The following is an 18,142-nucleotide window of genomic DNA, read 5'->3' on the forward strand; positions in this document are numbered from 1 at the left end:
CTAGTATCTATTTGCGAAGAGTTGCCAGTTCCAATGGGTACCCGGAGAATTTGTAGAGTCACCTGTTGCATTATCACTCAGTTGAGAGTCATCAAGAAAAAAAAGAATGTAAGGTTCCATCATGGACCAGATGCATCGTCTGCTTAATATATAATCATTGCTATTCTAATTTTACAGTCCGTTGGGTACCAGTCCGCCTCCCCTTTTCGGTATATTGCAGTGCGATTGTCATGTTTATCAATTAGGGATATTCATAATTTAAAATAAAACTAAGATCATGTGGTGTTCAGATACATATAAATTATACCAATCTGTATTCATTCTTGAGCATATAATTACCGGACGCGGTAGTTCAGTGGTAGTACCTTCGCTTTGTAACAGGGAGATCGTGAGTTCCGAGCCCCGCTCGTGCCATGATTGCGTCAAGCCTAATACCTGTGTCACATTACACTGCGATTAGGTATCCGACTAGGTAGCGGGTTCTGAGCGGCCTGAGAATGCCAAAATCCGAAAAGTGTCCGGCCGGGGACCATGCGGTGAGAACACGCCATTCAGGGCCCGTATACCCCACCGGCAGCTTTTAGCGCGGAGTTAAATCCTGGCGATGTCAACCCCATCGTAAGATAACGCTCACGTGCTTCAGCGAGTTGTAGACGTAGGAACGGCAGTCTCAGATGCCTCGGAGGATTGGCCATGTCGATGTTGATGGCAACAGCGTCGATGATGATGTTTGAGATGATGACGATGACGATAGGTATATATACACCAGTTTGCAATTGCCTTAATTGCACTTAACACGCATGAAAAGGCAAAGGTCACCGAACGATACCCGGATGTTCTCAGAACGGACATCGTCCGGGCTTCATCCGATACCCCTCAGGTGTCCGAACGGTGACCGCACGGGGGTACCTAGTCCGTACGATGTCCGTATGGGTACCGGACGTACCCCTCCCGGTTACCTACCGATAACCTTACGGATATCGGGCGGCCACCAACACCATCATTCCATACGCTCCCCGCCCGGTAAACATACGGCTGCCTTCCTTGTCCCGCCCGAGGTGCGGGCGGTATATGAGGAGAGCTAATCACCCGGCAGACTTGGAAATGTGTCCCTACGGTGTTAGATCTTGACAGGTCCCCCACCGATACCTCGCCCGGTACCCGCTAGTAATGTGACACAGGCATAAGACGTAAACATAGATGCTCCCTCGCCAAACGCTCGCAATTTAGAAGTGAGAATTACGGGTGTTTCGGATATGACATTGCAAAAGGGAGGTGCCGTGCCGCGGCAGGGGTGGGGTGGGTGGGGGGGGGGGGGGTCCGCAGTACCCGTTGCTTGTCGTAAGAGGCGATTAAATGGGAATGAGACCGCAAAAACCGAGGCCTCGTGTCACAGCAGGTCTGACACGATAAAGTTCCCTCCCTACGTAAAGGTCGTAAGCGCCGAAGCATATACACAGGCAAATGTGCCTCACGTGAATTTCACGTGAAAATTTCTATGTGAAATTCACGTTAAAAGAGCATCAAATGTGAATTCACACGGAAAAAAATCACGTGAAATTTACATGAATTTCACGTGAAATTCACGTGAAATTCACGTGAATTTCACGTGAAATCTTTAACATGAATTTCACATAAAATCCACGTGAATTTCACATAAACTTTATAACGTTAAATCATACATGGATATTTTGATACCCTGAATCTCGGGTTCAGATAAACACAAAAAGGAGTACAAATCTGCTTTTAATCTGCTGATAATTTAATTGATTGAATTTGTTTTTACATGGTTGTCTTCATTGTTTTTTTGTTTGTTGTTTTTTTTTTTTTTTGTTTTTTTTTTGTTTTGTTTTTTTTTTTTGTTTTTTTTTTTTTGTTTTTTTTTCTTTTAATCTCTGAAAAAGAAATATTTATGTATTAGAAGGACTGTTCAATATACAAAAGGAGTCATCTTAAGCCTTATGTACACATACTGTACTATGAATGAAATTGCATGTAGATGTAGCAGAAACGAAGAAAAAAAGTTGCAAAATTATCAATAATTTGTGTTTGAAAGAAACATAACCTTTTATATATCATCATACAGAATAGAAAAGAATTATTATACAAGATACAGAAGGAAGTCATGGAATATGTTTTCAAATTGTCATGTTCTAGTCCAGAGGCGATTTGAAAATGACTTTGCATTCCTCATTATCTAGATTAAATCTATATAAATGCATTGCTTAAAATGAAACGATTGACATTGATAGAGCTTCCAAGCTTACATTCTTCTCATTTAAAACTATTGTTAAAGGGGGGAGCAACCAATATATATACATTTTATTGGCATTACGATATATATAACAATCGATGGACATTGTTACACATTCCCCCCTTTCAACGTGCCTGATCTCGATGAAGTCTCTATGAAGGTAATATAGAACGTTACTTAGCACCCCTAATCAATATCTAAATCGATTAAATTATAAAAATTATGTTCTGAATTACGATTACCATGTTCCCTGATGAATAAGGAAAGATTAACAAACCGTGTAAAGTTATGCGATTCTACGACACGTCCCCGAAGTGACTTCTGTATTTTCGCTGTCGTTCCTATTCGTTGACGTACCCCGTCTAAAGTAATTCTCATCAATCTGAAATAAGCTGTTGCATTTCTTTTATTCTTCTGTATTTTTGCTGTCGTTCCTATTCGTTGACGTACCCCGTCTAAAGTAATTCTCATCAATCTGAAATAAGCTGTTGCATTAGGAACTTTAGATCACATAAATGTAATAAGCCTAATGGCTTGACTTTACACTGAACATTTATAAATTACAATGCTCAATCTCATCTTACCTGTAGAGTTTCTATGTACTTTCACATTCGCTGTCTTGCATACGTCAGACGGCTTACTCGAGTGTGACGTCACAGTCTTGTAACTATTACCGGAATGTAAAGCTTTATATATTTTTTTAAAAGTTATCTAAATATACATGGACAGTTATGTTAAGGATTGTTCATGTTTTTCGCTTTCTTCCGAGTGCTAGAAATCTGTGTTTTCCTTTTGATTGACAATCTACAAATTCGGGATGGTGAATACGGCTGATAGAAAATGTTCATTTCTACGTGCGTGTATCAGCAATTTCCAATAAGTCTAACTTTATGCATACACCAGCTTCCAAGGTATCACACAAGTAATTATTCTCGATGTATCTAATAAGGAGGGGGGGGGGGGTAATTAAAATTGATGCCAAACTACCGACAGCGGAAAACATCATGGCATTTTTTCCCACCTGCACAATACTACCCTCAAATCAAATGTATGTAAACAGCCCAAGTGCACCCCGACAAGTAGCCTGTTACTAACATCAAAAAGCAACGAGATAAAAAAAAATTAACTCATCTTCAGTAGTTTTACAAAACTGACAAAAACAACAATCTTTTGGAATGCATGGTTTTGAATATCCACCAGTTTCAATTCCTAAAGGGTGGGCAAATATTCTTAGCTTTTTAAAACGTACTACTCTCACAAATGGAAATTTCAAATGGTCTTATTAATTTTAATTCATAGTTCTTTCTGATTTTACTGTAAAATAGTAATTTTCCATGTGTAGAAAATTTCGTGGTTTTGAAGTTGCATATTCTAACTCTATCAATATAGTGATTCTTCATATAGTTGGAAAATATGCTTTCATTAATATCTATGATGATGGGAGATTTAATTTACATTTTGATTCTTAAGAGAAAAAATAATGGGAAATGAGAGAAATCAGGTGTGGAAAGTACATGTAATCATACTGCGTACCGAACTACAATGCAAGTTAATAATTTCGCAAATAAAGGAGGAGAGGGAGGCGTGAGCAGGATCTACTTTATTGGTTGTTTGCCTACATTTTATAAATGTACTCTAACTTTTGAATTGCCTAATCTCCATATCGTTTTATATTTTACCTTAATTTTATTTATTTTTTCGCTTGAATATATTATGAAGTGTGAATATTTCACTTTAATCGCTTTTCTTGTGAAATTTTTAACGTGAATAGCTTTTCACGTGAAATTCGTGTGAAATTGTTCGTGTGAAATTCACATGAAGAAATTTCAAGTGAAATTCGTGTGAATCTTTTCACGTGAAATTCACGTGAATCAACGTTCACATTATTTCCTTGCGAAAATCAAATCACATTAAAATTTTCGCAAGGAACTCATGTGAAAAGTGATATAATGCTTTTCACGTGAAATTCATGTGAAAAATTTAACGTGAATTTCATGTGAATTGCTGTTCACATGAAATTCATGTGAATATTTTAACGTGAATTTCACGTGAAAAGTGATTCACGTGAAATTTATGTGGACATATTAACGTGAATTTCACGTGAATCACTTTTCACGTGAAATTCATATGAAATTTATGTGAATTTCACGTGAAAAGTTATTTCACATGAACAGCTTTTCACGTGAAATTCACGTGAGGAACATTTGCCTGTGTAGGTATAAATTTGGCAGCCTTTCATCGGCGATGGTGAAGTCTCCATATTACTGAAAACTTCACGAGAGGGACGTTAAACAATATACAACCAACCATACCACGAGTCTCGAACGAAGCAAGAACTTCACTCCAAACCAGTACGACACGCGGGGAAACTCATTGTCAAAAAATAATAATAATAACGAAACACCTCTGAATATAATTCAGTTATCATAATTTAACATCTTGAATGTCTTCTCAGTTGTTGTCGTAAACCAGATAAGTAGTGACGTTTGGTCTCTTTCCGTAGGCGTGGCATTTGTCATAATTAAATTTGCTATAGAACTGCAAGTCGTCCATTAATACGTGGTGCCCAACTGTATACAACTCGAACATGTGTTTCTATAAAAGAAAATGTGAACGATGATGATGATGATGATGATGATGATGATGATGATGATTATAAGATAAAGGGCTGGATTTTTCTTACTAAACATACTGTTGGTGTATTACCCTGTCCAGTTTTTCTAGACCGTCTTCAACCAACATTGGGAATAATATCCCTCAAGCATTTCATCAGTTCTTGGCACACTGATTTTAACTACAGATACCTCCGTTAACCTGATCAAGATAAAGGGCTCACGGCGGGTATGACCGGTCAACAGGGGATGCGTACTCCTCCTGGGCACCTGATCCCACTTCTGGTATATCCAGGGGTCGATGTTTCCCCAACTCTCTATTTTCTATTGCTTATAGGAGTTATGAGATTGATCACTGTTCGTTATCTTCACCTTTCATCAATGAGGCGTCGTTGTCAAGCGTGTGCAAATGCAGATCGTAGTAATTCGCATTAGTTTGTTAATTACATCCGAATACCAATGTTTGACGTTATGAGACGTTTACATAAGTTAGAATATGAAGTTTGTAAACAATGTATATATTAACAGTTGTAAACAATTCCTATATTTATAAAACTTTCAACAATGACACCGTGTTAAATCTTTTCATTTTTCACATATAGAACGATATACAGTTTCTTTTTTCCGCTTGCATTGATATACATGTTCATGTAAAATGATATTTGTAACAATTTAGATTGATGAGATACAGATCTAGACCTATGATAATTAATTAATTTAAATCGTTGACGTATTTGTGTTACACTACAAATCCTATTCACAAACGTTTTATACTTCATTTCCTACCTCAGTTTCCAGCAACTTCAAAGGCGAGTGCATATCCACGCGATGTTCATAGGGTACATGATAGCATAAACAGTAGTGCGCATGTCTGGAGGAGTGATATCCACAAATGTAGTGCTGCAATTAGATTAAATATCAATATCATTTAAAACCGTAAGTGCTTGTTACAATAGAAGTTGTGAGATTCTGATTCATCACTGTTCGTTTTCTTCGAAACCACCGCGGTGGCCGAGAGGTTAGAGCGTTCGCCCCGCATGCGGAAGGTCGGGGTTCGAATCCCGGCCGTGACACACCTAAGTCGTTAAAACAGGTAGTGACAGTTCCATCGCCAAACGCTCGGCATCAGATGTGAATGTATCTTCACCGGTCTTGGTTACGTCTCCATATGAGTGAAAAATTCTCGAGTGAGACGTTAAGCAAGATACAATCGTTATCGTCACCTTTCATTATGTACATTAGATTGATGTGGGTATGATGAGGAATAGTACAATGCCTGAATATTTGCAAAATACGATAACCAATAAATACATCATGCGTGACAGATTCCTCCAATTTACTTCACAAATCAACGTCTACTTTTACAAATGTCATTTGCAAGATTGTTTGCATCATGACAGAAAAAATACTTACAGTATTACGGTCATAATGATAGAAGGTAGCGGACTGTTCAACGTGTTCTGGGGTTGGACGTGGTGTTGCTGGGTGGTGGGTCGTGTGGCGTTGAGTTGCATGGTGCGTCGTGTGGTGGTGGGTTGCTTGGTGCCGAGTTGTTGGGCGATGTGTTGTTGGATGATGGTGTGATGTGGTCTTCCTCGATGTCACGTGCTTTGCAGTAGAGCTGATATTCACAATTGCCACATCAGTATATGTAAAATGCTAAAACGTAAAATATTTCTGAATAAATGAAGTATCTTTCCATATAACTTGTTCAATTATTTTAGACTTGAACAAGTTATATGGAAGATGCTTCAACTTCAATTTGAAATTGTTGTTTATCAGGAGGAGGAGGATGAAAAGTGAAGAAAACGAACAGTGATCAATCTCACATATACAATTAAGAATACATCTAATACCAGGGGCCCTGAATACACTAAAGGTGGGATCATGTGTCTAAGAGGAGAAAGTATACCCTATTGATCAGTTACAAGGATTATTATCTGGTTTAAATTGATATTTAAAAACGACCTGACAATTGCGATGAAACACGTCAGACAGCGTTTGATCTAACAACAGGTTGTATTTGCAAATAGCATCGTTATAATCAACCATATAATTTGCGAAATGCTGATTTCAAACGAGGCTGTTGTCACCCATTTAACTTCAATTTATTTGTGAGTAGCTCGTGTCGATTTAAAATGGATTATACACAGAACATGCTTTCGTGTATCGAATAAGTTGAGAGACATAAACGCCATGAGCAGCTGAAAATAGAATATTGCTTCATAAATATGGGAAATTGTCGCCGTAGAAGATGATGTCATCTCATTTGTCATTAAGTTGAGTTCTCACTTTGCCGTTAAAATCTCTGTTCAATAAAATATCCAAATATGAAGCAGATATAAAATACTCTGTGGTGTCTTTTGTTTCGAGTTCATTGGAATATATCGAATCAAGATATTGATAAAAATGAACATTGCTAATACATCGTTGATTTATCTAAGTGTTGAGTTGAAGGCCACAACAAGAGATTATCTCTCGTGTAGAAGATGTAGATGTCTGGGTGAATATACTAAATGACCGACCTACCAGATAGCGGTGCTTCAATGGTGAGAACGTTCGCTTCGTGACCGGAAGTCGACGGTTAGAGTCTCTCTCATGATATATCCGAATTAAACTTACGATCTAAAACTATGCTAGATTTTTGGAAGCAAGGGTCGGTGATCTGACAAACCGATGTCCCATGACGCAGCGGACATTCGCACGATAACGAACCCTTACTGCTAGGCACTGACCGCCATGCATAGATCTAAATGTGTGCCACTTCACCTACAGCATATGATGCCTCAACATGAATGAAAATTCTTGAGGGGACACAAAACCAAACAAACAAAAGGATATCAACAACGTATTCACAAAACCACCTAATGGACATTTCGTTTATTTTTAATGTAACTTTATTTAAAACAACAACTTCTAAAAAGCTTTAAAAAACTAAATAATAGTAACATTGAAAGAATAAGAACGAAACAGCAGACAGAGGCCGGTATACAATCTGGGAAAAGGTGAGCTGGCTGAACCTAGAAAAAACTCCGACGCCAACCGATGGTCATTGCGAATTCCGGCGTACCTATGACACTATATACGTCAGAGATCAGGGATCCGTGTTTGCCCTACTTTCAATTTGTATTCTTTATAGGATTTGTTTACTGTTTGTTATCTTCACCTTTTTATCTAAGATAGTGACTTTCAAAAGTAAAAGCAAACACTTTATTTTGAACCATGTTTGTTTTTATATTTTACGTCCCATCCAAGAATTTGTCATTTATAGAGAGGTGTCAATTTGAAATTTGATCTATATTTAAACAAGGTGTTGCCATATTGTCACTGATTTATTCATACTACCCGTAATCAGTGCATGTTTATCATAAAACAATTACAGATTACAATACACGAAAACGCTAAATGTATCAACTTGTGTGGACACAATCTTTGATGTTAAATCTAGATGCAGATATTAAGAGGAAACATCTCACCGTGGTCAATGAAAAAGTGAAAGTAAGGAATAATTCTAATGATCACTACGTAATAGACACTAAGACTCAATCTAGATATATATGGGATTCCTTCATTCGTAATTCATGTCATAAATTTGTACTCACAACTAGCGAACAGAGAATATTCAGACTGAAGAACAATGGTAACATCACGCCCGCCATTATTGTATCATTTGAATGAAAAATCTTATCTCCTTAGCGTAACTCCTGTATTTATAAATAGACTTACAAATCATTATGCGTTCTCTTTTTGAACCCTGGAAATGTGTGCATTGCATTTATTCTTGTATAGAAAATATAATATTACAGGATATTCATGCATGGATACTTTATCATATGAATAGGTGCTTGTCACATTGGGCATATAAATGTTTTTACACCTGTACTGGCTATGTTCATCTACCAATACTTCAAAAAGAAAATGTTTATTGTAGTAATCTTAATGGAGCATTGGTTTATACAGGATATTTACCACAATCAACTGAATTCTGAATGTCAGTTTTCAATTTACATGCATATCAAAAGATGTCACAATTATTGTGATGCCAACAATGACTAGTGTCTTAATTTAACACATTTCATACTTTCAACAAATTGTCTGGTAACAAACATGCAGACTAGTTTTATTGTGTTCAAATCAATCGTATAAACAACCCAATGATTGAAAAGGAACTGTATGTTATATGACATTAGTAAATAATTACAAGTTTACATTGTACCTAACAAATGATTGTGATTTTTCGAACACACATGTAACTCGAGGCAAGCTACTGACAAACAAGTTGATGGTACAGGGGTTTCAACAGTCTCCATTGAAGTCAGCATTTCGCAAATTCCATGGTCGTTATATCGATCTAGTTCGTCAATACAACCTATCATTGGGTCAAATGCTGTCTGATGTGTTTCATACAGATTGTTAGGCCGTTCTTGGCACACTGATTTTGACTACAGATAACTCCGTTTACCTGATCAGGATATAGGGCTCACGGCGGGTGTGGCCGGTCGACAGGGGATGCTTATTCCTCCTAGGCACCTAATCCCACCTCTGGTGTCTCCAGGGGTCCGTGTTTGTCCAACTATCTATTTTGTATTGCCTATAGGAGTTATGAGATTGATCACTGTTCGTTATCTTCACCTTTCATGTAACAAATAACTGACGGTGAGGTTTAGGTGGAGTATTATAAAGAACTTAGGTACAACCTATCATTGGGTCAAATGCTGTCTAATGTGTTTCACACCGATTGTTCGGCCGCTCTTTACTGCCTAATTTTGACGACGGATTTCTCCGTTTGCCTGATCAAGGTAAAGGTCTCACCGCGGGTGTGACCGGTCAACGGGGGATGCTTACTCCTCTTAGATACCTAATCTCACCTCTGGTATATAAAGGGGTCTGTGTTTGCCCAACTCTCTATTTTATATTCCTTAGAGGAGTTATACGATTGATCACTGTTCGTTATCTACACATTTCACTTTCTAAAGGTGCATGTGCACGACATCATGTCGTATTTCCCTCTCATCCTTTAAAAGAAAATGAAACATTTTAACAACACTTGAAACATGAGATCAATCTCCGATAACATCACAAAAAGTATTTTTGTTTTCTCCGTGCAAAAATGTAACTACGGATGTTTTATGCTTCTATGACATCACCGTTAGCAACAACTGCACAGACATCTTCAAAGTTGTTAGAAAAATAAGAACAATTTTCAATATATACCTTCATAAAGATTTTACCAAATAGGACGAAGACTTTTTAATAAAAAGGACATGGTCCGTAAACGTTTTTTTTCTTCTTACTAGTACTCTCTGAATGTTGCGTCATTCTTAAACATCATATACATATGTAGGAATTTTTATTTAGATCACCTTACATAATCAGGTTACTCTTTATATCCATTTGAAGTTTTATTATTTTGAGACGAATATTTATACTTTCAAAACTTCTTTACCGGCCTTCGTATATGAAGTTGACTCTCTAACGAAATGTAAAAATTAACAAAAGTTTGCAAAAGAACAAATAATCGCCAATTTTGTTTCAACATCTTAAGTGACACTGACTCGGTACCGAATAGAGTTGTAATTAAACCTTTCACTGGCTAGGATGTAGTAAGACCTGACAACAATTGGGACGCAGTTACATGAACATGTAGGCTAGGGTCTGGATTTGTGAAGAAACTTTAGTCGAAACTTGTACTTGAGTATGCGATTTACTCAAATTCAGATTTGAGATTTTCTCGAGAAATCCAAGCCTGGCACACACCACTAGGGATATATCTAGCACTACTTGGGGGTAAAATTAGACCTAGCATCAACCGATTAGTGCTTGATGGAGCAATTACATCTGACATATAGATCAGGAGTGCAGTTAGTCTGACTCTAGGTGTTGTTGCCTTATGCAAAGGTGCGTCTTCTCAGTGATGATAGGAAAACTTGCTTGGTTTATATCGTCTTTCGAAATGCGATGAGTCGATCTCTTCGTCGCAAAGTGTGGATGCCAATCTGCATCTATAGTATTTGTTCTTACAATGCGAAAGGCAATGTTTGGTTTTTTTTCTATGTCGCATTAGTGGGATACGCGAGAGCCGCAGTTGTTGTAGTGTTGTTTCTTCATTTCGTTGAAAAATGGATAGTCAAACTGCACTGAATAGAATACAATGGAAAACAATGGTAAGAGGATGAATTGTGAGTATGACTGTATATTCTTATTAGTCTTATAATAGATAAGTCGTGACGTTTGAGTATTGCTGTTTATTCTGATTAGTCGTACAACAGATAAGTCGTGACGTTTGAGTATGACTGTATATTCTGATTAGTCGTACAACAGATAAGTCGTGATGTTTGGTCTCTTTCCGTGGTTATGACATATATCGTAATTAGCTTTGCTGAATAACTGCAGGTCTTCCGTTATCACGTGATTACTGAACCTATACAGCTCATACATATGTTTCTGCTAAAAATAAAATAAGATAGAATTAGAGCAAATTCAAATCTAAAATAGTACAATACAAAGACGAATACCATGAGCAAAGTGGCTATTGACTCTAGGAATTTCGATCCCGTTCAAACAATCTAACATGAAAATAACAAAGATTTTGTACAATAAGCACAGAATTACCATAAGTTTCAAAGAGAATTACAGCATATCACTGCATATATTATGCAAATATCATGCACATTAAAGACCCAACTTTAAGTTAACGCCCCCAAATTTTACCTGTGTTGCGATCAATGATAAGCCGCTGGTCAATCCAACTTTTAACAATAGAGCTTAGGTTGATTGACGTTTGCAGAGACCATGGTCTACAGCTACCTGAGAAAGATGTTTTGATAACAATCATGGCTAATGATGACTGGCAGTCTTCAGATCTCGAGGAAAGTCCCAGTAGACCTGAGTTTTGATAGCATTGACTCGCACCTAGAATATTTTAATTTCTAACGTCCCCTATACAATGCAATTTATCATCGTATTTTCTCTCTCTATCTTTATACATGTATTATAGATTAAACAATCAGAAATCAAACAATAATAATAATAATAAAACACCTAACAAACATAAGTTATTGGAATATTTTCTATTAATGATTTATTGTGGCTTTATATTTATAAAAACATGAACAATTCTTTATTGGCGCAGCACATCAACATGTATAATGGTTATATTGCCCATGCGTAAAACTGTTACAGTAGTTTAAAAAATGCTTCTGTTTGAGATACCACATGGATTATAAATTACACAACCAGAAATCAAACAATAGTAAAAAAGCATAAATAAGTTATTGAGATATTTCTATTTATAATTTATCAAGGCTTTATATTGAGAGAGAGAGAGAGAGAGAGAGAGAGAGAGAAGAAGAAGAAGGGGTAGTCTTCGTGTCAGCTTCTGTTTGGGATACCACCATTACGTAAACACAGCTACAGAAACCCTACAGACGGCCCATATTGAGGGGTATCTTGATCATTCTTCATTTGGTTGTACATGTACACAGATCTACTTGGAGTTATTCATTCTCTCGAAACATGGATAGTTTATCTACTACCCCCACGACACCGCGAACTCCCAGGACACCAGGAAGTGCCCGGAAACGCCGGGTAATATTATATTTAGGAAATTATTTATATACGATATATAACAATTTAATTAGAAGTTTTAAAAAGCAAAGGTTTAGAAATGGGCTAAACCTGTCATTTGCAATACATAAATATGAGCAAGTTTGGAGGTTTACGGGAAATAGAAATGCGGTATGCATGTAAGTAGAAATTTTTAATTTTTTTTTTTTTTTTTTTTTTGCACAAATCAAGACACTAAGCATAATTTGTAATAACCTGAGAAATTTCCTGTGTATATCATAAAAATATACACAGCAACCGATCTCGTGGCCAGGTAAATTCCAGGTAAATAACATTGACCATGGATAAGCTCCGCCCACATTCAGTGATCCGTGGAGCAACCGTACGGTGTGTTTTTTTTGGGGGGTCTTTAAATGTAATATTCTTACCTCCGTTTTCATTAGCATCAAAGGTGAGTGTATTTCCGCACGGTCTTCATAAGGAACATGATAGCAAAGACAATAACCCTTCGACATTACTCGGGAGGTGTGAGAGCCACAAATCCACAAATGTAGTGCTAAAAATTAAAATTTGTAAACTTAAAAATAGACCAGCCTTCATCAGAGATGGAATTGATATCCTTGCCGGGTGAAGATAACGAACAGTGATCAATCTCATTACTCCTATAAGCAATGCAAAATAGATAGTTGGGCAAACGCGGACCCCTGGACTCACCAGAGGTGGGATCAGGTGCCTAGGAGGAGTAAGCATTCCCTGTTGACCGGTCACACCCGCCGTGAACCCTATATCTTGATCAGGTAAACGACAAATTCAAAGTACTTCATACCTAAACATACAAACTTCTATAAAACTGATTCAATAAAGTTATTATTTTTTTATAAATGACCTTATATGAGAATTAACATCTAAAGTTATAATTAACCTTGGTGTCAATCAGACGCGTAAGTCTTTACTATTTTAACATTGTTCAAATGATTTAGCAGGAGTTACGAACAGAACAATCTTCATTTTAAAAGTAAAGTTATGTCACACTTGACAATGTATCTCTATTGCCGAGATAATTCTATTTGTTTTACACGTCCAAATCACACACAAAAATCAGAGCAGTGCGGCATTGTTTTTATATGTACTTTTTTCAACAACTTTATGCTTGGAAATAAGTATCGAATTGAAGCTATTTGGGTCCAATGTAAACCTTGTTTGCGTTGCATCAAGGGTCAAAGAATCTGCCATTGTAACTAAAGGAAATCATTCAAGAATTTCAATTCATTATATCAAAGATTTGGATAAAAAAAATGACATGCTATTTTATATCAACAAATGGAGTTTTCTTTTTGATATATTACATATGAAAGGTAAAGATAACGAACAGTGATCAATATCATAGTTCCTATAAGCAATAAAAAAAATAGAGAATTCGGCAAACACAGACCCTGGATATACCAGACATGAGACCAGGTACCTAGGAGGAGTAAGCATCCCTTGTGGACCGGTCACATCCGGCGTGAACCCAATATCTTGATCAGGTAATCAATGTGCCAAGAACGGGTTAACAATTGATATAAAACACGTCTGACAACATTCGACCCAATGATAGGTTGTATTGGCAAAATAGATTGCTATAACGACCATAGAATTTGTGAACTGCTGACTGTAAACGAGACTGTTGAAATCCCTGCACCATCAGTTTGTTTGTCAGTAGCCTGCTTCGATTTAAACCTGGCCATACGCAGAACTAGCTCTTGCGTATCGAATCAGTTGAGAGATTAAAATACCAGATACTGAAACCATCTCGTTTTTCTTACAACTGTCCATGCAACAATATATCCAGCAAAAAAGGGACAACACAAACTTTATTTCCTCGTACATGTATCCTTTGGGAGTTGCACCGTGCCCCAGGACCACCTGTCTTAATCCTTCCCCTATTTTTTGTTTTTTCTTCTGATGCATATGAGGGATGAGTATAACAGAACGAGGTATACATAATTTCCATAAACTTTGGGAAATGTAGTCAGTACTCTTAAAATTAGATGATGTCATAAGACAGTAATTCCCGCACGCAAGTGTTGGTCTTGAAATGTACTCTATACCATAAAAAATTCTCTCTGCATAAGTCAAGATACATTGAGTATTCTGTTTGTCTATTTCAAAGCAGTTGAAATATTTCTAAAACAATTGAGGTAAAAGACCGCTTAATTTGCTGATAATAGAGAAATGCATTGAATATTCTGATGGGAAAATGTCCCGGGGTCATCCAAACACCCTCATATTTTGATTGTTCAAATATCTTCCAAATGGATGAGATTCCATCCATTATAGTAAATAAATTGTTGTTGCATATGACATAATGCACTGATCAACAGGCTTTCTTTTGTTGGGGGGTTTTGTCGTTTTTCCACCCCATTTGCTCCTCAAAGTGAAAAAGAAAATTCCGTAAACTTATTGCACAATGAAAGGACACTACAAATCATCTCCAAAAGATTATTTCGTTTCTCCATAAAATGTAACAGTTTTAGAAACAAGATTTTTCTATAGAAAAACGTTTATCAACCCCCAATAGGCCCCCAGGGTGAAAATGAAATATCTGAAGCCGTATTGCACATCTACATGACACCACCAATTATCTATCAGAAAATTAATTTGCTACTGCGTAAAATGTAAGTTAAAAATGTTGTTAAAAAGCTTAATTTTACCCCAATTTGGCCCTTGCAGTGAACATGAAAATTTCAGACATCTATTGCACATCTAGAGGACACTATCAGTCATATTTCAAATGATGATTTGGCTACTGTTTCAATTATAAGAGGAGTCTTGCAAACTAAGGTTTTTTATGAAAAAAGCGTCGTTTGTTACCTCATTTCGGCCTTGGTTGAAAATGAAAATTCAGAAACTTTATTACCTATGTACAGGACACCATCAATTATCTTTCAAAAGATTATTTGTCTACTGTGCAAAAAGTAAGAGTTCTGGAAACCAGAATGAATTCACTTATAGGATTGATCACTTTGTTATCTTCACATTTTCAACCCCAGGGTAAAAATATGAATTTCAAACCTTATTGCACATCTACAAGACACCACTAATCATCTTTCAAAATATGATTTGGATACTGCATAAAATATAGGAGGAGCTCTGGGAACCAGGTTTTTGTAGAAAAACGTTGTTTCCGACCCCTATTTTGGTTCACAGGGCGAAAATGAAAATTCTAAAACCTTATGGCACATCTACAAGACTCATCTTCCGAAAGGTGATTTAGCTACTGCGTAAAATGTAAGAGGAGTTCTGAGAACCGGGATTTTGTAGAAAAACATCGTTGTTTACCCCCAATTGGCCTCCAGGGTAAACTTCAAAGTTTCGAAACCTTATTCCACATCTACAGAAAACAATCTATCATATTCCAAAAGATCAAGTGGTTACTTCGTAACAAAAGAAGGGATTAATGAAAATGAAAGTGTGACAGACGGATGGACGGACCAGGGTAACAACAATATGCCCGAACTAATTTACAGAGTACGGGTATAAATATCTCCGGACATGGTGGTCTTCCAGTGTTATATGAAGACCTCATTTTGTTGCTACTTTCTGAATACTTTGTCGCAGTCAGCTTCAGTGAGAACTCTTACGGAAAAGACGTAAAATTGTAGCATTAACGATGTGATTGTTAGACAAACATATGATTTGAAGGTTCGCTTCAGTATGAGAGTTATCGTAAGATTGTAACATCACTGTGTGAATTTTGGACAAGCAGTTAGTTTTGGAGTTTGCTTAAAGATAGTAAAAAGTTTTTACTGAAACTCTGTCGTAATAGTGAAAGGTATATGACCATTCGGTTCTCTCGGGAGTTGGGCGTGGTGTTGTAGTATGATGGGTGGTTGTTGCTTGATGGGTCATGTGATGGTGCGAAGTAGTCTTCCTTGTTGTCACGTGTACAGATGCTGGATCGCTGAAATGCTAGAAATACATAACTGTTAAAATTTTACCTCATATGAAATGAACTTTTAAACTTTAAATTGTATCTAAAAATATATAATACGAAAGAAATAAAATCACGTAAATTCAAACAAATTGCCAACTTCTGCAGTGTGATTTTATAAAAATGATCTGAAGTGATAATTTATTGATGATTTGATACAAATGAGTTTCTTAACTATATCAATAAACTTTGTAGTACAATGTATCTACAAAGCTGAACACAGCTACTGGAACCATGCATGACGTGGGGGTTTTATAGGTCAAATAGTTGATTCTATGTTAAGATCATGATGCAAGAATTCGATATGTTGACTGTTTTATTCTAAAATTACCTTGCAAGTACACTGTATACAATCTCATTCTTTGTTTTTATTTTCACCATGTTTGAGTATTATTATTGCATGCTCATAACACTTTAGTGGATACATATATATTTAGATGTGATGGTCGTAAAATGAATGATTGCAAGTCTTATCTAAAACTTGTTTGAGTTATCTCATTAGTAACACCCCAGGAAACGATTCTTTTTTGTTTTTAAATCGTAAAATAATATGTTTAGGATATTATCGTGTCCCACTTATTACTGTAGACCATTACTTACACAGAGAGAAAACAGAATATTCAGGCCAATTACCAGCGATGATATATCGTCTTCGTCTGGTTAGAACTGCACAACCTTATGTAAGTAACATATTGTCTTGCACTTTATACTTTTTAAAGGGACTGGTTCACGATTTTTGATAAAAATATTTTTCATTTTTGATGTTAAACATGAGAAATATAGCTCATTTAATGTTGACAGCCATAATTTTGACCTTCTGAATGCAAGAATAAAGGTAATATTTTAGCCTTAAATATGTGTTATGTAAACAAAGACTCGAGTCTTTTTCTGTAAACAAACACACAAGTGAACTATTGATTTTGTAATATAATACATCTTAATTTTGCATAGTCACAAATTTTAACTTTTAGATGACACATTTCACCCCAACAATGCTTGAAATGTGAAAGATATATTAATACTGAGAACGATATCCATTTTTTTTTTGAAAATTTCGTAAGCAATAGCATACTGCAATCTTTGTTTACAAAACAAATAATAAACTCTCTAAAATGAACTTCTATGATGATATATCACCTTAATTTTCATGTGAAATCTTTCAAACACATTAGACAGTATATTTTGATCATTAAAAGTGAAAAACAAAATTTTGGGTAAAATCGTGAATCAGTACCTTTAACGTTCTTTTCTTTGACCTTTGACTTTAATATATATTTAAGGATATCTAGACATACCTTATCAGAAGAATAAGTGCTCGTAGCCCTTTCCACATACGATTGTATAAGGATACATACTTGGATGGAGTTATTGGTAGCTAAATGTGCCTGAGAAACCTCTATGTAAAGGGCATCTGTTCTGATATTTCTCAGGATATCCTACAACAACTATGCTTTTCGTCTTCCACCGCAAGATTTCATTCGGGAAAATGAATTATTCAGAGTTTAGTTTTTATTTCTAATTTTAAAAACAAAAACAGGAAATTATAAAACCATGGAATTCACGATTAACAAACCTGCAATAAGAGTCAGACTCCGTTTCATGTTTATCCTCCCATGAATATGTATGCTTTGTGCATTTGAGATGTGATTATCGTCTTTTGATGATACTCGTCTGATTATGCTGATGGTTGGTTGGTTATGTATTGTTTAGCCACCCGCTCGAATTTTGTTTATTCAT

At 36.3% G+C, this 18,142-nt stretch overlaps 1 protein-coding gene across 1 annotated transcript; it reads right to left on the reverse strand.

Annotated features, from left to right (window-relative positions):
* Window positions 1-4,647: 4,647 nt before the first annotated feature.
* On the reverse strand, window positions 4,648-8,549 carry LOC125675741 (histidine-rich glycoprotein-like). Its single transcript, XM_048913530.2, has 4 exons — window positions 8,469-8,549; window positions 6,280-6,525; window positions 5,653-5,766; window positions 4,648-4,849 (listed from the first exon to the last, which is right to left on the reverse strand). Exons 1-4 carry the CDS (start codon window positions 8,523-8,525, stop codon window positions 4,706-4,708), a joined length of 561 nt encoding a protein of 186 aa, XP_048769487.2. The 5' UTR covers window positions 8,526-8,549; the 3' UTR covers window positions 4,648-4,705.
* Window positions 8,550-18,142: the final 9,593 nt, after the last annotated feature.

This window comes from Ostrea edulis, chromosome 3, assembly GCF_947568905.1.
Source record: "Ostrea edulis chromosome 3, xbOstEdul1.1, whole genome shotgun sequence".
Classification (NCBI taxonomy): domain Eukaryota; kingdom Metazoa; phylum Mollusca; class Bivalvia; order Ostreida; family Ostreidae; genus Ostrea; species Ostrea edulis.

Coding starts and splice junctions, on each gene's coding strand:
- LOC125675741 (XM_048913530.2), bottom strand. CDS start 8,525: ATGGCGGGCGTGATGTTACCATTGTTCTTCAGTCTGAATATTCTCTGT. Junction 6,526..8,468: donor ATATTCTCTGTTCGCTAGTT/GTGAGTACAAAT, acceptor TTTACGTTTTAG/CATTTTACATATACTGATGT. Junction 4,850..5,652: donor TGAAGTTGCTGGAAACTGAG/GTAGGAAATGAA, acceptor TTTCTTTTATAG/AAACACATGTTCGAGTTGTA.